The 27,243-nt window shown below is 35.7% G+C and overlaps 1 protein-coding gene across 1 annotated transcript; it reads left to right on the top strand.

Annotated features, from left to right (window-relative positions):
* Window positions 1-9,773: 9,773 nt before the first annotated feature.
* Window positions 9,774-11,104, top strand: LOC131847813 (atherin-like). Its single transcript, XM_059197469.1, has 2 exons — window positions 9,774-9,807; window positions 10,464-11,104. Exons 1-2 carry the CDS (start codon window positions 9,774-9,776, stop codon window positions 11,102-11,104), a joined length of 675 nt encoding a protein of 224 aa, XP_059053452.1.
* The last annotated feature ends 16,139 nt before the right edge of the window (window positions 11,105-27,243 follow it).

A 27,243-nucleotide genomic window follows, 5' to 3' on the forward strand; every position in this document is an offset into this window, starting at 1 on the left:
AATAATTGTAACATTTTTAGGTAACGTCAAGAATCTCTTTCTTCTTATTTATCACATTATAATGTATTGACTTTTACATCGTCCTAATTTTGTATCACGTAGGTATATGTAAAAAAGGTAGTACCACTATATTAGTATTATGAATTAACAGTATGTTTAATTATTTATATTGTTTTAATTTGTTCAATAATTATTATAGGAGATATCAACTCGGGCCATATATAAAATAAATAACACAATAGTAATAATCATTATTACTGCAAGTTAAGCTTTGATAATTGGAAAATATAATACAGTTGTCTGCCTTACATCTATGTGATATTATGTTTCAGAAATTAAGTACTGTTAAATTGGCTCCTCCTGCATGGAGCCCTGCAAACAGTGCTAAAACTGCAGCACAAATTAGTAGTAACAGCGTGGTTGGTCTTACTAACAACAAGTATAGTGTTTTAGAAATGCAGCCAAATGGTTCTAGTCGCATTAAAGGTAGGATAATTTTTATATATTATTATATTTTTTATTATATCCATAATCATACTAATATTATAAAGAGGAAAAGTTTGTTTGTATTGAATAGGCCCCTAAACTACTGGACCGATTTGATAAATTATTTCATCATTAGGAAGCTACACTATCCCTGAGTGTCATAGGCTATATTATATTTCCAAAAAATATAATATAGCCTATGACATATCTATGGTCTTTATCAAAATAAATATTCATATTATCGACTGCTTCAATACCTGTATATAACTTTTTGAATTATTCAATTCGGACATTCCATTCGAAAGATATCACGTATTTAACAATGTAAGTATTAAAAAAAACCTACTCCTCTGTTAGCAATAAACCAAATGTGATGTAGGGACGTCACTGGTGTTGAGAAACTCTTTTGATATTAATATATTTAAAGGTTTTTTCTATTCTATAATCAAAAATATAAAAACAAAATTATATTATGTCACTTCACTATCTACCATCTTACCATTAAATACATTTTTTCAGTCATAAATAGTTTTACTACATATTTCTACAACATACGTTATCAGCACGAAGAATAAATAAATTTTAAAGACGATTTAGCTTACGTATAATGGCTGGGATGAATTTTTGTGATATTAAAATATTAGTAGTGAAGATTATACGGCATGGACGTTCAAAATGAAGATGCTGTTGGAACACGAAGAGCTGTGAAATGTAGTAGATGGTTATGAATCCAGTGATGATACACCTATGCATGTGCGGAAACGTAAGAAGGCATTTTCAAAAGTTTGTCTTTGTGTGGATGGTGCCGCAATGACGCATGTGAGGACAGCAACGTCAGCAAAAGATGCCTGGTATGCCTTTGAATAAGGCATATGAAGATCTGAGTCTAGGTCGAAAATTGGTAATGGAGAGACGGCTGTATCAATCAAAGGCTGTTAAGACAATCGTCCCTACCCATATCCTATACATTTCGGTATAACAGCACACCCACCCTTTTACATCTTATCTCTCTCTCGTCTCAAACTCTGATAAAGTCTGTAATTTTGGATACTTACGGCTCCTTTCTTACTATGACCTTACGATTAAATATAAATTTAATCGAACATATCTCACCACATCTCTGAAAATTAAACTTATATTTCTTGGCCTTCGTAATTAAGGGAATTGAGTTGTAAATGCTAAATAATGACGTTGAATGGCCCTGTGTGTTAAATTGTAACTCGATGGATGATATCATTGAAAACTTTAATTCACTCAAACTTCAACTGTACAACAAACAGGCTCCTATCAGAAAAGTTAATGTCAAACATCTGCCTGCTCTGTGGTCATCTCAAAATATTAGGTATATGATGCCAAAGTGGGATAAGGCTAAACGGTTATACAAGCGTTTTTCATCTGAGAAGAACTTACTATGCTATAAAAAACTGCGGAATCAGTGTAATCGGGTATGTAGGGCTACAAAGACATCAGATTCATGAATCCATTCATAGTAATTCAGTTCATATTTGGAAAATTTTAAGTCACTTGCTATTTATTGGCAAATTTTCTTCTTCAACTTGTCGTTCTAATGTGGACTATAATGCGCTTAACAAGCATTTCTCTTCGCCTCCTGTCACCGTTGATAACAGTATTCTTCCAAGGGTTGAAGCATTGTTAACTCTTGATAGACTTCACCGCCAATTAGCCAGCAATATGTTTATACCGCCGGAAAAACTACTGACGCAGGTGTAGCGCTTATTACACATATATTCGAATCATGGGAGAAGTCACAGGAAGCACTCGGGGTTTTTTGTGACCTAAGACGTTTGATTGCGTAGATCATAAAACACTTTTGTGCAAGCTCGAACTCTATGATATTAGTTTTAGATTAAAGTTTGAGGAAATTAATATTAAAACGAACATTCCTTAGGATTCAATCTTAGGTAATAAAAATAAGCTAATGTTACGTAAATATCGTCTACACAAAGTCAGTATTTCATTCTATGGTAACTGCGTAAGATTTTATAATAAACTGCCAGAAGCAGCACAAATTTTGTGTAAAAAAAGTTTATTATAAGATAGACTAGCTGCACACGCGATTTCGACCGTGTGGAATTAAACTTTATTTTTCTAAAATAAAAGTAGCCTAAGTTACTCCATCATTATTACATCAGCTACCTGCCAATAAAAGTCCGGTCAAAATCGGTCCAGCCATTTCAGAGATTAGTAGACAGACAGGTAAAAGTTGGTTATTGCAGGATTACAAACAGACACTCCAATTTTGTTTATATGTGTGTATAGATGTATGTGTATATGTAGAGTATGCATTTAAAAAACGAAATATCCAACTTAAAAATATTTATTTTAGGAAAATACAACTATTTATGTTACTTACTAAATAAAATCATGACATAGTATAAAACAAAGTCGCTGTCGCTGTCTGTCCGTCCCTATGTATGCTTAAATCTTTAAAACTACGTACCGGATTTTGAAGAGGTTTTTTTAATAATGGCCAAGCGGTCGCATGCGCGTGAGTTGCGCGCGATATTGTACAGTACTCGGAAATTGCAAATAGACTTAATTTTCTAAAATAATTTTTTTTTTCTAAAATAAAAGTAGCCTAAGTTACTCCTTATTACATTATCCACCTGCCAAAAAAAGCCCCGTTAAAATGGGTCCAGCCAGTTTCAGAGATTAGCCGGAACAAACGGACCGACAGACCGACAGACAAAAATTGTAAAAGTGGTTTTTTGGTGTATGTAACTTATTGTTCGCGCCACCTATTGACGACTGGGCGCAAATAAAGTTAACGGCGTGATGTTGGCAACAAACGGCTTCACTTCGACACAATTCAAATAAACGCAACATCATAGTTTGTACCATTGTAACAAAATTATAAAATATAAAAATAATAAACGATACCGAGAGGAAAGGAAGGGGCATTTCAATCATTTGGACCTTCTTCGCCGGAATAATACTTCAAGATATCAAGAAATAATAAAATCGACTACAATAATTCTTCAAGATACCACGGAAGTCGATCGCCGGTGTGTATCAAGAAGACGATATCGAGAAGAAGAATCAGCTCAGATTATACGGTCAGGCCTATTCGTTCCATTCCTCTCCTACACGACTATTCTATTTGTGTTAATACTGTGTTATTTGTGTGAAATTCCAGTTGCAAAAGCGGTCACAGTGCTATTACCGAGTCAGGGTTCAAAGGTCGGGGTGATCTTAAACGATTGTAAGTACGCTTTATTTTCCATTTACTTTCCGAAATGAGTGATAAAGATAAAGGTGATACTTTAAAAATGCGTGTTTCGTCTGAAATTCAGGGTGGTAGTAGATCGCCATCCAAAAAAAGTAACGGTAATTTTGAATTTAAAACTGCTAGTATTTCGAACCTTAACAAACAAAGAGGTATTTTAAAGGCTAGATTAACATCATTTGAAAAATATATATCCAAATTCGATAATATTCCTTTAGATAAAACTCTTAAAATAGAATTAAACTTAAGGATTTCCACATTAGAATCGGTGTACAAAGATTTTGATGACATTCAAAGTAAAATCGAACAATTAACAGATGATGATGATCTTTCTAATCAAATAACATATCGTGAGAATTTTGATGAAATGTATTATGGATGCATTGCGGTAGCTAAGTCTTTAGTTGTTGATGATAGTCATAGTTGTGATTCTCATTTACATCGTAACCGAGAAGGCTCCCAAATAAAATTACCCGACCTAAAATTAGTATCCTTTGAAGGATTTTATGATCAGTGGCTAGAATTCAAAAATTCCTACTGTACTATGATTCATAAACGTACTGATTTGGATCCTATACAAAAATTACATGCGGTCGTCACTCAGCGGTAGTGCATTGCAGGTGATCAGTGCATTAGAATTCACAGCTGAAAATTACACACATGCGTGGGAATTGCTTCTTAATCGATTTCAAAATGATCGACTTTTAGTACACAACCATGTTAAGTCTTTATTTTGTATGCCATCTATTAATAAAGAGTCGCCTTCGCAAATCAGAAAATTAATAGATTGCATATTACGTAATTTACGCGCTTTAAAGACGTTAGATGAGCCGACCGAATCATGGGATACACTTATAATGTACTTAATAGTATCAAAACTAGATCCTTGTACCGAACGCGAGTGGGAGAATTACAAAGGTTCTCTTATTTCTAATATACGTAATGATGACTGCAATAAACGTAAATTAAAACTGGATGATTTGTTAACTTTTCTTAAAAACCGTGCAGATCTATTAGAAATGATAAACGTAAATAATTCGAATAAAAATACTAATGTCACTAAATTAAATAATAAATATGTTCACGACAGTAAAATTCAAAGGTTACAAACACACACACATAGTTATTTAGCTAATAAAAGTAAGCCTATTAAACGTATACGATCTTGTATTTTGTGCAATTCAAATCATGCATTGTACTTATGTAGTATGTTTTTAAATCTACCTGTCAAAGATCGCATTAAATTAGTAAACGATAACAATCTTTGTTGTAATTGCTTGCGTGCTGGACACTCGAGCAATGTAAACGCAAACATAATAGTTTGTTGCACACCGATGTGCACTCTAACGGCGAATCGTTGCCGAGTAATAATGAGCTCTCCGCAGTAAATAATACGCACCATACAACATCTACTGTGTTGCATTCATCGCTACCTATAGATATACATAGCAGCGATAACAACTTCACGAGTACGTCACGGGCTCACCTGACCGCGCGACCGGTTTTGCTATCTACTGCACAAGTCGAAGTACTCGATAGTAATAACCACAGGTAATAACAGACTACACACGGTTCGCGCTCTCTTAGACAACGGCAGTCAACATTGTTTTATGTCCGAAGCGTTATGTAAACGATTAAATTATACGAATTTTATACAGTCCACTATTCAAATATTAGGTGTAGGACAATCGGTCTCACACTCTAATAAATTATGCGATTTAACTATACGATCTAAATTAAACGATTATTATACGAATATTAAATGTTATGTTTTACCTTGCATCACTTCAAACTTGCCGTCTGTGAGTATCGACGTTGGTTGCATATCGATTCCGAACAATATTCAACTGGCCGATCCGACTTATAATACACCCTCCGAAATCGATTTATTAATAGGCGCGGAGATATTTTGGGAATTATTAATCGATAATAAAATAAAATTAAAATGCGGTCCTTATTTACAAAATTCGCAATTAGGATGGTTGATATCCGGTCCTATTAATTATAATAATCCGCATTATAACAATAATGTTTTGTGTAATTTTATACAAACTTTAAACGATACAAAATTTAAAAAATTGGGAGGTAGAAGAAACTCCTCACGTCGGAATATTCTTACTTCTGACGACCGTAAATGCGAAAAAATATTTACCAGCACGACAAAACGTGAATGTGATAGTAGATTTTCAGTTCATAGACCGTTAAAGAAATCAGCTGATTTATTAGGTGACTCATATACGGCAGCTTATAAACGTTCTATTCCTTTAGAACGTAGATTAAAGCGTATGACACTTTATAAACGTATGTGCCCTTGCAGTGACTTCAGGCGGGTATATCGCGAGTCAGGTCACATGTCTCAAATAAAAAGGTACAGTTGGCCATATTATTTCCTTCCACATCAAGGGGTATTCCGTGAGGATAGTACCACAACTAAATTATGAGATATGTTTGATGCTGGTTTTTAGGCAATATCAGTTCGTAGCGTTCGTATTTCTTTCGATAAACATTAATTAATTCTGATTCATGTAATATATAATTCAGTAGTTTCAGTTAAATTATTTTGTGTAAAAGGCAAAGTACCCCCTTTAAATTAATTAAATAAATAATTTAATACTTTAATAGGTGTACGATTATATAAAAATAATTAATTCGATTAGGTTAAAATTTATTGCAATTACTTTAGACAGACTCGACTAGAGACACATCGTGATGGGTTAGTTACGTATGTCTCCACATTTATTAAAAACCTTTATACAGAACCGAGTATTATAATAAATAAACGAATTAATAGGTGATTTATTGTGGTTACATATAGACGGTAATAATAATCCAGCGGACCTAGTGTCGAGCGGTCTTTATATAAACGCGCTTAGGGACAATCGTATATGTTGGGACGGTTCGACATTTTTTACATTGTAATAAATAATTAAACAAACAAAATTTAGGTATTTCAAATGCTTTACCTGAATTGAGAAATAAAATGATAAATATAGTTTGCGTAAATTCGAAAGAAAATATATAATTTTTAATAGGTTTTCGACATGTAATAAATTAAAGCGAACGGGAACGTATGCACTTAGGTTCATTCATAATATTCGTACTAAACAACAATGTAAACCCGGTTCTCTCACAGCTGATAAACTGATGTCGTCAGTACAGGTGTTATCGCAGATTGCACAGATGCATTCATTCTCATCTTTATATAATAGTTTAGTTAATGCGATTTCTATAAAAAAAGTGTAATGAAACAAATAAGGTTTAGGTTAAACGTATTTGTAGATAGTAATAAATTAATTAATATTGGCGAGAGACTTAATCATTTTAATTTTAACTATAATAAAATTTATAAAATATTGTTGTGTAGTAAAAGTAGATACACAATTTATTATTCGAACAGAAACATAAGTCAGTAAGTAACTGGACCAGTTTTCATATTAAGTCTTAGGGGTGCTAAATTAATTAAAGGTCATATTTGCATATTTACATGTCTGGCTACGCGATGCATTCATTTAGAATTAAAATTAATTCATTTAAATAAACGATTATATTTTAGCATTTAAACGTTTTATTGGAAAGCCAGCGGAAATATTTTCCGATAACGGGAAAAATTTTGTGGGTGCTGAGAGAGAATTTTCTTCAATCTTACAAAACGGATTAAATACGATAAATGATTTCTTGGCTAATGATAGTATAAAGTTCACCTTCATCCCTCCATATGCACCTCATTTCGGGGGTTGTTGGGAAATTTGCGTCAAATTGTGTAATAATCATCTTAGACGAATAGTAGGCAATGCTAATTTAAATTATGAGGAGTTCAGCACGGTATTGACACAAATAGAGGCCGTCCTGAACTCCCGCCCCTCTCAGCCATGTTCACAGATCCCGCCGATTATTCACCTTTAACTCCTGCTCATTTCCTCATCGGCTGACCTCTGACCGCTCCTGCTTGCCACGACTTCACCAACACGCAGAGCAGTCAACTCATTCGATACAACCGGGTGGAACAGATGAGACAACATTTCTGGAGAAGGTGGTCGACGGAGTATGTGACACAGCTACAGAACAGAATCAAATGGAAAGAAAATAAAGGCGATATAAAATTGGGAACTCTTATCTTAGTGAAGGAAGATAATCAACCCCCTCTTAAATGGCGTTTGGGAAGGATTATACGAGTTTATCCAGGTAAAGACGGAATCTCACGAGTTGCTGACATTCGCTCGGCGACTGGCCAAATACAGCGTGCATTTACAAAAATTTGCCCGCTGCCACTATCTACTGATTAAAATAAATCATCAGCTCCTACAACATCGTCTACAACCTATACGACAAATTCTGATAATTGATATATATTTCAATAATGAATTGAAAGCAGCGGCTTCCAAGGCGGGCGGTATGTTCGCGCCATCTATTGACGACTGGGCGCAAATAAAGTTAACGGCGTGATGTTGGCAACAAACGGCTTCACTTCGACACAATTCAAATAAACGTAACATCATAGTTTGTACCATTGTAACAAAATTATAAAATATAAAAATAATAAACGATACCGAGAGGAAAGGAAGGGTCATTTCAATCACTTATTTATATTCATATGCATATTTCAATATTACAAACAGACACTCCAATTTCATGTATATGTGTGTACGTATAGATGAATTCATATATGACAGCAAACCGCATGCAATCATCTTGTATAAAGTGCGAATACTATAAGTACCATATGGTAATTTTTAGTAGTTATGATGTGGTCGAATGTATTGATAAGTCATGCTCACTAAAACGTCTGGACATGTGGCGGCATTCGTCTGGTCATTGGGCTCCCTAAAATATGGTCGAGCGCAGTGACCGCTGGCTCCATATGACGTCGTGAACAAGTGCTAGTTGGAGATTTATATTGGCACGTTACGAATGATTAAATGATTGGAATATAAAGTTACAATGATTATTTAAAAGAGCAATACGCAAGTTTCTTGAGCTTTCCCAATGAGCGGTAGATTAAAAGAATGATAACTATGACTATTCAAAAATGCGTAAAATAAGTTATTTCAATAAATTATTTTTAATCTATTAGGTTTTGGTAGGTAGTTTGGTTAGGAACCATTTTCCTTCAAATCAGTAGCCAGTGTGACGTACAAAAGTGTATCCTTACCATTTTCTCCAAGGCAGTTGGTGATGACAATATTTGGATACAAATGATTCAACAGATAATTAACGAACTCATGCCTATAATTACTGACATAATCAATAATCTTTGGTCACTTGTGCTTTTCCGTCTGCCTAGAAAATGCTCGTGTAATTCCTCTTCCAAAAATCAATAGTCATAACTCTTAAAGAATTTCGTCCCATTTCTATTCTACCTGTATTAACCAAAATATTAGAAAATATTCTACATGAACAATTGAGCAAAAGTCTGGATACATTTACTTACAATTGATTCCGTGCAATCTTGGATATTTAATAACTACTTAACAACTACATCTTCATTTTCTTTTTTAGTCATAATTAAAGCTTTAAAATTGACGATACGTACAACCTTTCGTTTTGTAGTTTTGGCTTGAAAACTAGACAGCCAGATGGAGATCCTTCTGCATTTCTAACATTAGTATGGCTATACTAACCACCTACCAGTACAAATTATTGCTCAGTTACCAATAAATATTTATTCTATTCTATTTCAGGGTCTACAGCAAAAGCTACTATTTCACAGGAAAATATTTACGCAATGATTAACCTCTCCCTTAACAACCCTGTTGATAATCAATTGATACAAAAAGTAAAATGCTATGGTACACGAAAACATGCTGCAGTTGTTACCGAAATACTCAACATGGCACTGGAGAGGTAAGCTAATTCGTATTATATTATTTTTTCATCCCAACATTCAAACAACAATACACATAAGGTAGTTCGGAAAGGAATTTCGTTTCTTTCCGATAGAGGAATATTTAATTTTATTGTAGTTTTTGGTTCTGTTGATGCGATTTTAAATGTGGACAATCAAAAGCAGCATTTTTAGTATATTTTGCGTTTTCATAATGTAATGGCGAAAGCAAGAAAACATTATCCGTTACGCAGTATGAATGAATTACCTATATATGATTTATTAATTGTGAAAAATTACTAGTCCTGTGGCGGCGGTGGGCTAGGTCAATGTGCTCCGTCTAATATAGTTGAGTGCAATGATGGCTTGTTCATCCGGCATACTAGGGTACTGTTTGTGGGGACTGGCCTATTCGGGTTGCGAACACTGATTAAACTATTTGTTTTTGAAAAATTTGCCACAGCATATACTGGTAGACATTCTATTTTCCCAAATCTTAGTTTAAAAATGAATCTGTATTATTGTAAACCTGTAAAACTGTGACGGTTCACCTATACCCATATGTATATTAAAATATTTAGTTCAAAGGTACTAGGTATTTGATTTTAAAACAATTCGTTTTGATACTGTATTTCATTAACTAAACATATAATAAATTACTATAAACTAGATTATATGGGAAACAAAATAATTATATATAGAACAATCATATTATTTAAGGATTAAGATATATTATATAATTTTATGCAAAACAGTACAAAATAAATATTACATAAAATCAATCTTAAGAAGTCAAAATTCGTCACCTCAAAACAATAGCTGTGAATGCGCATAGCAACGTACAATTATTAACACAAATAGGTACATTGGTAAAAATATGTCTATAAATAGACATCAAAAATGTAACAGGACTCTCCGGACAATGCCACCGTTGTCAGAACTACGGGCACTCTGCCCGTAATTGTTTCGCTCGCCCACGGTGCGTCAAGTGCCTAGGCGATCACGCCACCGCAGATTGCGGCCGTAGGCCCAACACCCCCACGCCCCCCAGTTGCACCCTCTGCCTCACAGAGGGTCACACCGCGAATTACCGCGGTTGTTCACGCGCCCCACGTCCCGCCAAAAAGAAGGCCACCCACACCCAGGGCAACCGTGCTCCGGCACGTGCCCCCGCCAAGGCTCAAACACAACCCGAGCCACTCGTACCCGCCCCTCTGCCTGCTAACAATGCCTGGATTAAACCCCCGGCAATAGTAAGCAAGGTAGCACCCAACCCGCCCGCCCAGAAAGCCCCGCCCGCCCAATCGGCCCCGCCCATGCCCATACACAAACCCGTCCCCAAAACACTGCCCGCGGCCCCCAAGGCCAACGGCAGCTCCCTCGCGCAGGACTTCGCAATGGTGGCTCGCTTAGCCAGCACCATCGACCCTAACGAGATTGCCCTTCTGGCCTCCAAGCTCCGCCTGTATAAGGAGTCGCCCCAAAATAGGCTCGCAGCCGTCTGCGAGCACATCGGCGTACTTACCGCCATCCTCAATTTTAACCTGTAATTATGGGTACTCGAGCTCAGAGAGAGACCAGCCTCGGTCCGTCCGACTAGCGTTTTATCACGCGTTCGGATCAAAAAAACAAAAGGAGGAAATCGCCTCCTTTCTCACTGACCACCAAGTCGATATTCTCCTCGTGCAGGAGACCCTACTGAAACGTTCAGTCCGCGATCCTAGAATCGCCAATTACAACTTAGTTAGGAACGACCGCACCGCCTGTAGAGGCGGCGGTACGCTCATATACTATAAACGGTCCCTACATTGTATACCGCTACAAACACCGCCTCTCACTCATATGGAGGCCTCCGTCTGTCTTCTCGGCATGACCGGTCACCGACCGCTCGCCGTGGCATCCGTATATCAGCCTCCCGGCAAACTACTGCTGGAAAGCGACCTACGCGCCCTCCTAGATATCAACAGCGCCACCATTCTGGCTGGCGATTTGAATTGTAAACACACCCGCTGGAACTGCCACGTGTCCACGACAAACGGCCACAAACTAGACAGACTAGCCGACTCGCTCGAAATCGAGATAATCGCCCCGCTCCGCCCTACTCATTATCCCCATAACGTGAACCACCGACCCGACATACTGGACATGGCACTGCTGAGGAACGTAACCCTACGGGTGAGCTCCCCAGAAGTCCATGCCGAGCTTAACTCGGACCATCGACCGGTAACCCTCCTTCTGGGCCCTCCGCCCGACACGCCACTACCAACCAAAACAATAACAGACTGGCAACGACTCGAGAAATCTCTCGAATCGACCGACACACCGATACTAAACCGTATTCCCGACGTCATAGAGTCCACCGAGGACACTCTCATTGCGATCGACTCGCTTACTAACCACCTGCAGTCGGCAGTCAAGGACTGCTCCAGGGAGGTACCGGCGACGGACGACCGTCGCTGGCAGCTCCCTGATGACGTAAGGAGGTTAATAAGCGATAAGAACGCAGCCACTAGAGCGTACGATCGCTACCCCTCCGAACCGAACCGGGTGCGCCTGCGAGCCTTACAGCGTAGCGTTAAGGAGCGCATCGCGCAGATCCGGGACGGCCGGTGGGGCAAGCTCCTAGAAGAGATAACGCCATGCCACACCGCGTACTGGCGCATAGCGAAATCTCTCAAAACCGACCAACAGACAAACGACATGCCCCCGCTAGTCCGACCCGACAACACTATAGCCTTCTTCGACGAAGACAAGGCTGAGTGTCTAGCGTCCAACTTAGAAGCCCAATGCTCCCCCAGCACGCTCCCAGTCGAGGCAGGTCATCTCGAGAAGATAGACACCGAAGTCGAACGCATCGCGTCCACCCCGCCCACCGAATCCCTCTCACCAGTCACGCTTGATGAGGTCAAAACGCTAGTTAAACAACTACCTATCAAAAAATCACCCGGCTCAGACGGCATATCGAATAGATTAGTCAAAAGTCTGCCATCCCAACTTTTGTTATTACTCGTCGCTATTTTTAACGCGGCGCTGTCCAACGCTATATTTCCAGACAGCTGGAAAGAAGCCGTGGTCATTGGCATCCCCAAGCCCGGTAAAAATAAATCCGACCCGTCCAGTTATCGTCCTATCAGCCTCCTCAAGGCTATAGGCAAGCTGTACGAGCGAATCCTCCTCGCCCGCCTAAAGGAGTTTATATACTCCAAAGGCCTGCTCATCAATGAGCAGTTTGGCTTCCGAGCCAAACACTCATGCGTCCATCAAGTGCACCGCATCACGGAGCACATTCACAAAAACACTCTGTACTTCGCCACCAAGTCCCCCAATCGCTACCGTATAAACGGAGCGTTATCCGACCCGCACCCCATACGAGCCGGCGTCCCTCAGGGCGCCGTCCTCTCTCCGATGCTCTACTCGTTGTACACCAACGACATCCCAAAATTCTCCGACTTAAAAGTCGAAATATCGCTGTTTGCCGATGACACGGCTCTCTTTACATCCGCCAAATCCCGTGCGACAATAGCCAGACGGCTTCAGAAAGCCGTAACGATACTGGGCGAATGGTTCCGTCGGTGGCGCATAGAAGTCAATCCCGAAAAAAGTGCAGCAGTGTACTTTAGCAGGGAATTCGACTCTATGAATCACCCGATCGAACTATTCGGCCAAAACATCCCGTGGGTTTCGAAAACGAAATATCTCGGCGTCACCCTAGATAGGAAACTAACGTTTCGTCCTCACATCAAGCGTGTCCGCGACCGAGCCGCCTTTATACTAGGGCGACTCTATCCTTTTATTAACAAGCACAGTAAAATGTCGCTTCGCAACAAGCTGACATTATACAAGGCTTGCATCCGTCCCATCATGACCTACGCTAGTCCCGTATTCGCCCACATACCCTACTGCTTAATCAACAGACTGCAGGTCATTCAGAATAGGTTTCTGCGTCGAGCCACCGGTGCGCCGTGGTTCGTTCGCAGCGTAGATCTCCACCGCGATCTTAATCTGCCCTCCATCAAGCAGTTTATGAAGGAAGCGTCTCGACGCTACTTCGACTCTGCCCAATCCCACCCTAATCCGCTTATAGTCAGTGCGGTCGACTATGCACCGAGGAGTAATATCCGACATACGCGACAACGTCGCCCGAGGCACGTTCTCATTGACCCCGACGACCCCATAACGGCAGGTAACCTCCCCACGGGCCCACCCGTTCCACCCCGACCACACTTTTACACACACACACGACACCGTCCTCGCCGGCGAAGACGACGACCTCAAACACACAATATCGCGCATTCAACCGCTCCACACCGGCGCCCCTCCGATCGATCCCCCGTCCAATTCAAACGGGGATCGAAATTACGACGGCCTGAGCCGAGGTTCGAACCCCCTAGTGGTGCCCTCAGACTAAAGTCGTATCCGTCGGGCAGGAGTTGGCCTTCAGCCGCTCCATAAGTCCTTCCGCGGGTTTGGAGTGCCATCTGCACTCGCCCCATAACGTCCGGTGAAGCTGTAAAGGCCAGCTACGGCCAACAGCATTAGAGTAGTCCGAAAAAAAAAAAAAATAACAGGACTCAGTTCCGGAGTGTTCGTCAAAGGGTGCAGGTGATTATGTAATTATTTTATTAGTGATTCCCGCCAATTTCGTGGTAAGTGATTTAATTCTTTTACTTTAAATGCAGTGGTCTAATATATATTTAGGATGTGTTTGTTTCAGTTAAATATATATAGGGTTATTAAACCCAGTGCATGTATGTTAATTTGACTTATGGCCATAATCCAAACTTCGTTTGATTGTGAATAGAATAGAATAGAATAGAATAGAATAGAATGGAATAGAAAATCATTTATTCAAATAAACTTAATTTAAGCACTTTTGAATAGTCATAACAATTTGTTTTTTATCTACCACTCGTTCGGAAAGCTGCTTGAAAGTTTCTTGCTCGTTCTTCTTGTGATGAGACAGCACAATTTTTTTTGGGTCAAATATAAATATGCAATAAGATTAAATCAGTCGTAGTGATAAGAGCAGACCAGTCCCCACAAGCAGCACTCGTTTCACGAGTATGACGGATGAGCCAACCATCACTGCGCTCGACCATATTTTAGGGAGCCCAATGACCCGGCCCACCACGCCGCCACATGTCTGGACATTTTAGTGAGCATGACTACTCATTCCACACGACCACGTCACAGCTACAAAAATTACTATATGGTAGTTACAGTATTCGCACTTTAAATAAGGATGCATGCGGCAATCAATACAAAAGCCGCTACGCTATCATATATCAAGAAAGCAGTATGAAAATTAAAATTATAACGTTGTCCGCAAATAAACTTATTCTTGCTATATATTGCTATCATCTATAAATTCATCTATTTTATAATAGGCTTTTTTACATAACATTTGTTTAATATAAGATTTGAATTGCCTCTCTGTAAGATTTAGCGTAGACTCTGGCAGTTTATTATAGAATCTTACGCAATTGCCATAAAATGAATTACTAACTTTGTGTAGACGACATTTAGGTAAAATTAGCTTATTTTTATTGCGTAAGTTTCTACTTGTACAGTCTTTAAGTTTCGTGAGGCATTGGAGTTATAATAAGAATTTAGAGCCTCAATGGTTTGGTGGGTTAGTGCACGCTTTGTTTTCTGTTGTTGCGGGTTCGACTCCTCGCACGGCGTATGTATTGATGTGTATGTTTTGTTCCTAAGTATGTTATGTATGTGGTTACATAGATAAAGGTATATAGGTATTTATATCAGTTGCCTGACAACCGAGATGCAGCTTTACTTGCCTTGAGCAATGTGATGCTATGTGAATCGTCTAGATTTATTATTATTATTATTATTTGTTAGATATTGGAGTTATAATAAGAATTGATAACTCGAAGGTTTGGTGGCTTAACAGTACACGCTTTGTTTCCTGTTGTTGCGGGTTCGACTCCTCGCACGGCGTATGTATTGATGTGTATGTTTTGTTTCTATGTATGTTATGTATGTGGTTACATAGATAAAGGTATATAGGTATTTATAGCAGTTGCCTGACAACCGGGATGCAGCTTTACTTGCCTTGGGCTACGTGACGCTATGTGAATCGTCCAGATTTGTTATTATTATTATTATTTGTTAGATATTGGAGTTATAATAATAATTGACGGCCTTGATGGTTTGGTGGCTTACTGCACGCTGTTTCCTGTTGTTGCGGGTTAGACTCCTCGCACGGTGTATGTATTGATGTGTATGCTTTGTTCTTATGTATGTTATGTATGTGGTTACATAGATAAAGGTATATAGGTATTTATATCAGTTGCCTGACAACCGAGATGCAGCTTTGCTTGCTTTGAGCTAAGTGACGCTATGTGAATCGTCCAGATTTATTATTATTACTAATTGTTAGACATTGGAGTTATTATAAGAATTGAGAGCCTCGATGGTTTAGTGGCTTAGTGCAGGCCTTGTTTCCTGTGTTCGCGGGTTCGATTCCTCGCGCGGTGTACGTATTTGTGTTTGCGAGTATGTATGTTTGTAACAGGTAGGGATTTTTATGTATGTTATGTATGTGGTTACATAAATAAAAGTATAAAGGTATTTATATCAAATGTCCGTCACCCCGGACGCTTTGGTTGCCGTGGGCTACGTGACGCTGTGTGAATCGTTTAAGTTCGCGTTACTATGCAGATACAACAACGTCTATAATTGTGTTATTGTGTGCATGTTAGTATTATAAAATTATTTTCTCTAGGGTTTACATGTATTTACTTCCTTTCTATAATTTGTGTGATTTTATTATTTTCTATTATTGTGTTGTGTGCATGTTAGTATTATAAAATTATTTTCTTTAGGTTTTACATGTGTTTATTTTCTTTTTATATAAATCGTATGTGTTACTATGTGCTTAAATATTAGGTAATTGTACATCATACAACGGTTAATATATATATTTTAGGTAAATTGTGTTTTTAACATTTTACGTAAGTCATAATCTCCAGGAATTCGTGTATAGGATTATATTAATTTGTTGTTCCATAGGCGTTACATGTTTAGACTTGCATACAAGCGTTTAGTATCTACTTCTTGTTAGATGTTAAGTATTTTCTTTATGTTAGAATCTTTAACGATTACAGATATTCTTATACTTAATATGAGAATTCAGATAATAACAAACTTATTATAAAGAAATAAAAGTAATCTAATGGAGTTATAACAGAACTTTGTTGCAGTTGTGTATTTATTAATAATTCAACTACTTGCCGACGGTAAATATTTCTCTTACTTATTTCATCTATTAATTACTTATTTTAAATATTTTATTACTCGCACTAAATAACTAGCTGTGTAGTGTTCCTTTGTTTGTGGTAGTAATGTAAGATTGCTATTTCAAATGATGGATATTGTCTGGTTGGTGTTTAGTACCTAACCCATACCACGATCATATACATTCCACAAAAGATGTCGCTTGGTTACTGAAGGCTTCACTAGAAGGAGGAAAATACTTGTATCGATGATTGAACTATTGAAGTGACATTTTCCAATAGTTTTTGATGATATATTATGATCCGTAAATCTCTATGAAGGCTCTATATCTCTATTTAGTAAGGAAATATAATTTCTGTAATAGTTGTGGAAGTTTTCATCAGGAGGAGAGTGGCTCAGATCGATGAATTTATGATGAAGTCACATGTTCCATCATTTGAGGAGAGATGGGTCAAAGCTCGTAATGAAGGTTTTAGACCACGATCCCTGTGGAGATTTCTACAACCAATAGGGACTTCTGTTTAGTTGATAACTCTGTGGTTATCTAGGTCTCACACCCTGAACTTTACTATATGTGCGTTGTATGTGTGGTGTATCAATATAGAGATATGTTGCTACCCTAGACATATGGCGTTACGTGGGTAAAGGTTTAGGACACATGCCACATTTATTATATAACACAAATTATTACACTGCACAAAAATGTGTATAATAGATGAATTAAACTGTACTGAATATTAATTATATTAACCAGCAGAAGCAGTAGCAATGCGGTTCAGTATGACTCCCTTATAGATATATAGATATATCTTGCATTTCATAAATAAAGGAATTGCTAAATTATGATATGGAATTATTATATTGAAGTATAAGAATGCATTTATTAGATCACCACATTGAGATTATTAATATTAAGTGTATATGCACTTAATTTTGTAAACACCTTTATGTTAAATATATTTTACATTAATAATTATATTTTACATTAATAATATTAGGGTTGTTAATACATATGTAACAGTGAATATTGTAGGGATTGGGGGGGGGGGGGGGGGGGGGGTTATTAGATGAATTCTGGGAGGTTACCAGAAGTAATGAAGGTGAGTGTTAATGCATTCTAAATGGGCCCTTTAAACCTACACCCGAGTCACAAGTCTCGGGCACCACTTGTGGTTCTCTCCCTGAATCATCAGTGGTCGGTATGAAGACTAAATCGTCATCATAACTAGTGGGTTTAATAAACATGTACATATAAAAGTATAATTACTAATTAAGCCGGTATCATAATAAGACTATATTGTTTTCATATTTACTAAAACTTCAATGTACTAATACATAAATAACTATAAATAAAACATGGGATCTTAACATCTCCAGTCATTTCTAACAGTCACCCATTGGGCAACCGGAATCTCATGTGGGCGATGCATTATCAATATTAATATATAATTTTGAATATATTTAAATACATGACTAACCATATATATACCTGTAATAATAATATTACATTTTTATTCTACTGTCAATTCTTATGGAACTTCGGTTCTTTATTAATTAATATTGTTATTCTCCTAGTTCCAGTCAATTCAACAAAATAAAGTTATTTTATGGTCTTTGGCCTTAATAACAAATACTAATTACTTGAGCGTGAATGCTTAGCTTAATAATATTAGGACTCTTAGTCCTGTAAATTATATATATACATACGTATATAAGTATAAATACATACACATACTTACATTCATGGGCTTCGGTCCTCAATAAAAATATATTTTATGACTAACCATCTTATGGTTACTCATTTTATCAATTACCGGGCCTTGGCTTTTATATCTAGAACTCCGGTCCTCTATCATATCGACTATCCACCTAGTGGTTGTCCATACATCACAATAATCCAGGTCACAGACCCATAACATTATTATCTATATTACTCTGATTATTTCACTATGTGATTAATCAAATATTACTGATTACTATATCAGGACATACAGTCCTTATAAACTAAACATTACCTTCTGGTTTATTCTTTATGTGGATCATCCAGATATCTATATTCAGAGTTGGGACTTATAGTACTTGCTAATAATATCTCATTAATATAAAGATTACTTCGCCATGTAAGTAATTCTAATTTACATATAATCAATCATAATAGAGCCTAGCTCTCATTCACAAATATCTAATCCTTAATTCCTCGAGTATTCTTGGTATTAAGTAAATATATAAACTTTACATGCTATGTTTGTAATATAGCAATTATCAACATTATATATTGGATTGACCAATATTGTGGTGTTGATGGCATTGAGCTATCACACTACTTTATTATTATTACTTATCGTACTGCAATTACCGGTGATCTCCAATGTCACATTATAGGGCCGAAAGGATTATCCATTAGTAAGTTCTGGTGTTTAAGTGACCTCCTAGTTTCTGTTACGACTCGTACTGTATCTTCAGTCTGATCTCCAATGTCACATTATATGTAGCCGAAGGGTATTCCCCATTAAGTAAGCTACGTGACCGAGTGATGCTGGGATTTAGTTTCGAGATCGGGCAGTCTCTTTGACAGTCTCTCTATCGCCACATAGAACCGAAGGAGTCAATATCCATAAGTAAGCTTCTGTGTCGTGAGTGATCCTGAATTCAGTCTCGATCTGCCTTTGACAACTATATTTTTATCTACCTACTTTAAGCATCGCAAGCTTGGTGAAACCACTTGTAATGTTGATTTAATAATATAAACTAATTTTGTTTTGGTGCTGAGAATACTCATCCCATCTCACTTTCAAATGGTGCATATTGCAATCCTACTTTGCATATTCCACCTTATTTATTAAAATCATAATGATTCAATGATTCAATTATATACCTTATAATTATTATTCATAACATATATTCTATATCATAATTATATTATTGAGATATATATTTATCTCGCAGTTATTACTCCATCATATACCAATAATAGAATCTATAGTTACTACACATACACAACGGGTCCACGATACTAGACGATCACAAATTATTATTTTATATGGCCAAATGATATAAGATTAAGTGTGTTCTGCGTTATATGATCTATATATATATATATATATATATAGTTAACTCCTATTAGTAGTTAATTCTATTAATTATTTTAATTAGAGAGAGTTGCTTTCTTTCTTCAGAGAATTTTTATTAATTAGGTAGGGGGGGGATTGTTACACAACCTTATTTGAAAAGAATACGGGCCGAGTTTCTTGACAGTTCTTTCTATCCCGAAATAACTCCGAACTGACGGTAAATTTGACTTATCGTACGAGTCTATAATATACCTACATGAATAAAGTTAAAATAATTATATATTATATAAAGACCTAGTTAAAATAATTATATATAATATTTATATTAAACAAGTGAACTGAAAAGTGAAAATAGAGAACAGCAGAACAGTAATTAATTAACAGTAATTGTATTGTATTATCTCATATCATATAACGTATATAATATTGGAATTAATTACAATTAAATAAAATTAATTTTATTAATAAGTCAATTATTTTAGTATTTTACATTTATATATTTTTCTTGATATTCCAAATAATCTATGTTCATTTATTTTAAAATCACTAGTATCCTGACGACTTAGGCGTAATGCCGGTTAGTCAGGGAGAGAAACACTCTTATTTGTTTTTATAATAATATAAACACATTCGCTCCAAAACTCCCGCTGCTTACGTTCAATTATCCGTCATCCACTTGTCAATATCACATAGATTACTTTGGCTCTGGCCTCTGACGTTCCGTTTCAGGTTACATGATTATTGACTTTACCATTTTTAATTAATGGTGCGTCACACGATAGTAACAATCGGCCATCCTGCAATAGTGTCTGGCCCAGACACATATGTAACTGATGAGCGTAGTCATGCTTATCAAAGGATATAGTGTCTACAGGATCATATAACAAATACTAAATTAAATAAACTAAAGATACACTTTACTTTCATAACATTGACTATCTTAGTATACTGTCAAAGGTTTACAATCTAAAATCAATACTAACAGAGCTAAGTTTCGGCATGCATTCAGAAATGCACAAAATATAACATAACATATATTAATTTACATAATCCAAATCACCCAAAAACATGAACAACCTTTTAGAGTAACAAACAATTATTTGGCGGTGATTGACTTCTATGAGTCAGACTGTAACATATCACCATCACAATGTAAGTTTCCGATCTTATGAACACTGCATTTTTTTTTATACCTCCAAAATAGAACTTGACATTTCTCGTCATGAATATTTTAACGGATAAATTTAACATATCACATTACAAAAGGTAAAACTTAATTACCTACATATATAGAGAAAAAAATATAAAGGGAAAGTAATATTCTCGTGACATAAAATTAGAACAAAATCGCTGCCTGCCTTCACCTAACCAATAGAAAATAACAGGTCAATATTATTCAAGTGGTTCTAATACCCTCAATACTACTACTACTATTTTACTTCGACAATACTCTTGATTTACCAGAGAATTATTTTAATATAACATAATTCATTGAATTTCAGTTATGATTTACTTAATAATACCATCAGCTCACTGGTCAAGTAATCTATTGCACCCTTTGAACCCTGTACATTTAGGGGACTATAAATGATTGTAGATACTGATCTCAATTTTCTTTACAACACCAGTTTAACATAAACCAAAACCCACTGTTCCAGATTAATGTGAAATAGAAATAATCTTTATTCAAATAAACTCAACACAAGCATCCTTGAGTAGTCAAGTTTTTTAATCTATTGCTCATTCGGAACGCAGTTTCATCACAAGAAGAATAAATAAGAAACCTGTGTGTTGCTCCTTTAAATAAATATTGATTTACTTATATTTAATTAACAACAAGGATTAGGCACTTAATCTCCGTTCAATCAGACAACATTGACAGCGCTATGAATTTCAAGTTAGATATTTTCTAAAAAACACTGATTTATAAATGATGACATTTATAAATTCTTCAATTTTATAATAAGCCTTTTTTTTTACAAAGAAAATATTTTATGACACATTTGATTTCTTTTTCTGACAAATTGAGTACAGACTCCGGGAGTCCGTTGCAAAACCCTGCGCAATCTCCATAAAACGAATTACCAACTTTCGTTAAACGAACGTGAGTTTAGTAAGCCTACTATTCACTTTATATTTAATCGATGGTATTCGTAGCCACTTCGGCCATCCAACGTTATCGAAGGGCCTCATTCGATATTATCATAACAGTTAACATCGGGTAATATAATAAAATTAAAATCATATAAAATTTAGTTTGAGATAATTTACATACTTAAAATATGAAAGTTGCCACTGACAACTACATATTACATTTCAACATCATGAATTCAGTCTTTGTTATATTTTTCCGCCTTAAGTTGTATCACTTAATTTTTCACACCAGGTACTAGTCAGCATCTCTGCAAACACGGCTGCCTAGCTAATTAGTGAAATACCTGTTAAAACAAAACATTAAAAAAATGCCACCGCTTGCCCACTATAAGCTACGGTCTCAACAGATCTGGATTTTATTAGACTCAGCCACCGCTTGCCCGCACAAGGAGCTACGACCTCAAACTGGTCAAATTCTCATTAGACTCAGCCACCGCTTGCCCACACAAGGAGCTACGGCCTCAAACTGGTCAGATTCTCATTAGACTCGGCCACCGCTTGCCGCCACAAGGAACTACGGCCTCCAACTGAAACACATCAAATATTTAACAACTGGTCATTTTCTCAATGAGGCATTCACCGCTTGCGCACGCAAGGAGTTACGGCCTCCAACTAGTCATATTCTTTATGGTACTATGCTATTTTTACTTCAGCCTCAAGTGCTCTACATTGCAACTCAACTATGGGTTATATGCACTCCCATCAAATTTTACTATTACTTTTTATTCTATTACATTTCTTTAAGAACTGGATTTCCTGGTTCCATTTTACTATTTCTCCAACGCTTTAAAGGACTTTATAACATTTAATCATAATTTAATTCAATTTAATTATGTACCAAATTCGAATTATATATCTGGTTGATATATATCTATCAATTTCTGAACGAACTTGCAATATATTACTACCACATACCCTACTCCTATTATTATCTACCAAATCTTGAGTAGCGTCAACAAAAAGCGAGTCGTTCGTTGTACGTCGCATTGAGCACACGCGGATCCCCATTTTCTCCGTGAACTAACGTATACGGAACCATCAGCCGCGATCTCAGCGCAATCATCTCATCAGTATATCATCAAATCTAAATCACCATCATTTACCTTAAAATCCATAAATCGTATTCTTAGTCATATGATTATTATATTAATCTCATAATTTCATCGAAGTATTGCAAATCATTTTTCATTGTCATATCAACCGCCCGTTCTATTAGCCATTTTGCTCATAATTCAGCTTGTCATCGATTGTAACTCATCATTGTATCACTAGCATTCCTTAATCTTTCAGATCTATTCGTTCATGTACTACTCTTCACCGCGTATATTTACCGACTATTTTCCATCGAGGTGTATCAAATTTTACCTCGTCCTTACTACAATCTTGCAGTGTAACTATCTTGTACACCTCGAGCGCTTTATTCATAATATTTCTAAAGTGTCTGTATACGGTGTCTGGGTTCTATAAATTAGCACCTCTTCTAATTTCCCATTAATTACAACACATTTTGTAGGCTGTAACTTTCTGCTTACTAGCAGACCATGTTATCAAGGCATTAGTTATATTTAAATTCCAGACACATAAAATCAGTTCTGAAAGGATTAATTTCAATTTAAACTATTTAGTTAGTACAATAGTCAATCCGATTTCTCCAAAGGGCGTTCAGCCACACATACAAGTGCATATAGGTGCTCAGACTAATCTATGGAATCAAATGCCCAGCATTTGATTGCGTTGATCATTACTAATAAAAATTTTAACTTCCGTCGTCGTCAAAGACAACACTTTAAATTTAATTCAATCTTATTTATCTGATATCAACCAATTATTTGAAAACAACATCACTGTTATTATTATAAACTTCCAATATCTCTACACCTGTAATTTTGTACAATTCAACATTAAAACACCCTCACTTATTTAATACATCCGTTCTCGTATGCTATGCAAGTGACAACATCAATTCTTATATGTTGATGAGTTCACTATTAAAAGCCTTAGTTAACACTGTTATTTTACTTCAACTCAACAATTATGTCAAAAGTTACAATGGTCTAAATACAACACATCCAATCTCATATTCAAGTCAATTGAGTCAACATGTATACCAACAATTCTTACATGCTCGTTAATTTAGCATTATACGCTTCGATTATTCTTTTTTTTTTAATCAATTAAAATCTTAATAGATACAATATCTCAAGATTTAACAAAGGTTAACTAGAAATTAATAAAATTGGCAAAACCATCTACAACAGTAATTTATAACTGTAAACTGTAATCCTTAACAATATTTAACTTTCTTATATCTTAACTTTCATTTATATCCTCTAGTAACTTTTCTTATATATTCCTGGGATTAAATTGACAGATATAGCCTTACTTCCACAACTTATATTCTCTCTCATTTTATTTGCATTGGATATAAAGGTCTCTTAAAACAGTTATAGGTTCAATAGGATCCTTTCAACTTAAATCTAGTATACCCATATACACTTTTCAAAACTTTAATGCTCATACATTTAACAACAATCAATTGTCATTTTGTTTTTTTTTCTTTTAACTACCTGTGCTTCTTAAATTTGTATTCACTATAATACCATTATAATGAAACAACAATAGCTCAGCTCACAAACATTTTCTCAACAAATACTTCTCTATAACATGTAAAACTTACAACTTAGACCATGCAGTATTTATTTTTCATTCTACATATATGCTATTCATAAAGTAGTTTATTATCCATCAGTAAACCATATAAAAATCTCATAAATTGCGCCAGTATCCATATTCATAAACCAGCTCGTCCATACTGACTATAACTAACACGTCTCTCTCTCTCTCTCTCTCTCTATGGAAGTTTGCATCCAGTCTTTTGTCTTCTTTACATTTGCAGTGATTAACTTGTGTTCACAAGATATTGAGGATTTTTCCTATTCTTCTTTTTTTTTTTTTACTTATATATTCCTGTCATAGCTATACCGAAATCGCCATGCACTGTCTTCTACAGTACAGTAGATTCACAGAAGATAATTGGAAGTGTGGCACAGTATAGGAGTGCTATCTTCATAAAACTGACTAACTTCAGTCTCATCCTCTTTGGTAACAAAGTTATATTAAATAAAACAAACCACATGCTTATAAAGGCATAGCATAAAACACCAACAATCAGGAATTCTCATAAATATATAACGGTTGTATAGAATGGGAACGAATTTCCATGCATGGAAAGTTATGCAGCCTATTAATAACCACATTACCAAGGTCATCAGCAAAGTTTTCTAGAATATCCATATCTCTTTACTTTCCTAACAATCTTGTCTGTCTGTGTCTCATAATTTTCCTCTATAATAATTTTAAAGCTTATGTACTTTGAATATCTTAACATTGCCTCCCACAGAGACTATTTAATAGTAACCAAATAATATACAGAAACTTCATTAGTCAAATCATAAAATATTTTATAATCCTGTAGTATACAAATACATAAAAGGTAAGTTACATAAACCATTTAAAAATAGTATCAAATTTTTCCTTTCTCCTCTATTTCACCATATCACAGTTTACATGTATTCACTTAATTCTCTCCCATCTGTCCATACCTATATACAACAAAAGAGTGCTATGCTCTCATTTATTTCCATTTTCCTGCCATAATATCTGAATTATAAAGTTTATTATCAAAATTTCACAATTCTAGACCACACTGTTTGACACAATCCATGTGCTAACTTCCAGATGAGTTCATTATTAACTCATGAATGCTTTAAATCAGTTATTATCATCTTCTGATATACATTTATTTATTTTAATATTCAATAATATATTCTATATATTCTATTTTTTTTTTTTATTATCTGTACTTCACAAATATATAATACAATTTGAATTTAAACAATTATGATTTCCTCCTTGGTTGACATTTCAATTCCAATACAGATTTAACAATGAATCTGTCCACTTTATAGTTTCTTAGTACTGTCATTCTACAAATGACACTAAATAATAAAACTCAATGGATAACTTAAGCTCAGATCCTTGCAGCAAATCTTCAGTTCATTAGCTTATGCAGTACACAAGATTGGACAATATAGCAATACATTGCAATATATTACAATAGTCTATTTTCATTATTGTGATAACAATTGTCTTATGTTGTACATATTCATATTATAAAATCATGACATTTTGTGCAATTTACTGTATGGAGAGTTATAACTCATCAAAAGGCAAATACTCTCACTGTTGCGACTCAATATATATATCCAAACATTCTGTATGTACACAAATATTAACTTATTTCCAAAAACTTTTATTCATATTCATAACACTAATAGTAAATTTAAAGACAAACTTGTTGCTCAAGTATTGTTTAGAAAATTCAACAGGTTTCTTGTACAATCAATAATACAATCAAGAGCCAACAACATTCATTTCTGGCTTTACCAAAAGCTTTTCTTTAGGTTAAAAGACAACTTCATAAATTATAAAACTAAACTAAAGTCAACAGTTCTTTTGTACAATCAAGACCCAACAACATCCATTTCTGGCTTTACCAAAAGCCTTTCTTTAGGTTAAAAGACAACTTCATAGTTTACAAAACTGAACCATGTAAGAATAGTCTTACCTGTAATCTATCACTTTCTAACATGTCACATATTAATTGGGTTTCAAAATTCCAACAATCACTTACTAAACATTGTCTCAAATGACAAATGTACATAGCTACAGGTACCTGCACAGGACCTTTAAGTACCTTTATTGATCAACAATGGCTGCTAAGGGCCATTCTAATGAATTTCAAGAGAAGCATCAAAGAAGTGAACCAATTGCTCAAACATATAATACATTCGATATAAGCATACATATAATATATAATTCCAGCATACCTTTGAGGAATTGGATATCATCTCTAGGTGCTTTTTCAACACATTAATAATCAATATCATATGATTATGATAACCTTGAGGATCCTAATAGATCTCAATTGGATTTTATACTAATTAATAATTAAATAAGGAACTATTAATAATAATAGTTTACAGTTATTTGGTTTTTAACATTGGAGTTTACTACCAATTGTTAGCCATTGCTATATATATAAAATTCAAAACACAGCAAGAAATAAATATAATAATTGTACCATCAAAGTTAAGTACTATTTTCACTGAGAGCTTCACAGCTAATCATGAGATAGCATCTAAAAT

This window comes from Achroia grisella, unplaced genomic scaffold (assembly GCF_030625045.1).
Source record: "Achroia grisella isolate CSIRO2021 unplaced genomic scaffold, CSIRO_AGI_Agris_v1 utg542, whole genome shotgun sequence".
NCBI lineage: Eukaryota > Metazoa > Arthropoda > Insecta > Lepidoptera > Pyralidae > Achroia > Achroia grisella.

Excerpts from the sequence above, each read along its gene's own strand:
- LOC131847813 (XM_059197469.1), top strand. The coding sequence starts at position 9,774 with ATGGCGAAAGCAAGAAAACATTATCCGTTACGCA. Across the intron at positions 9,808-10,463 it reads AAAACATTATCCGTTACGCA|GACTCTCCGGACAATGCCAC; the intron begins GTATGAATGAAT and ends AAAATGTAACAG.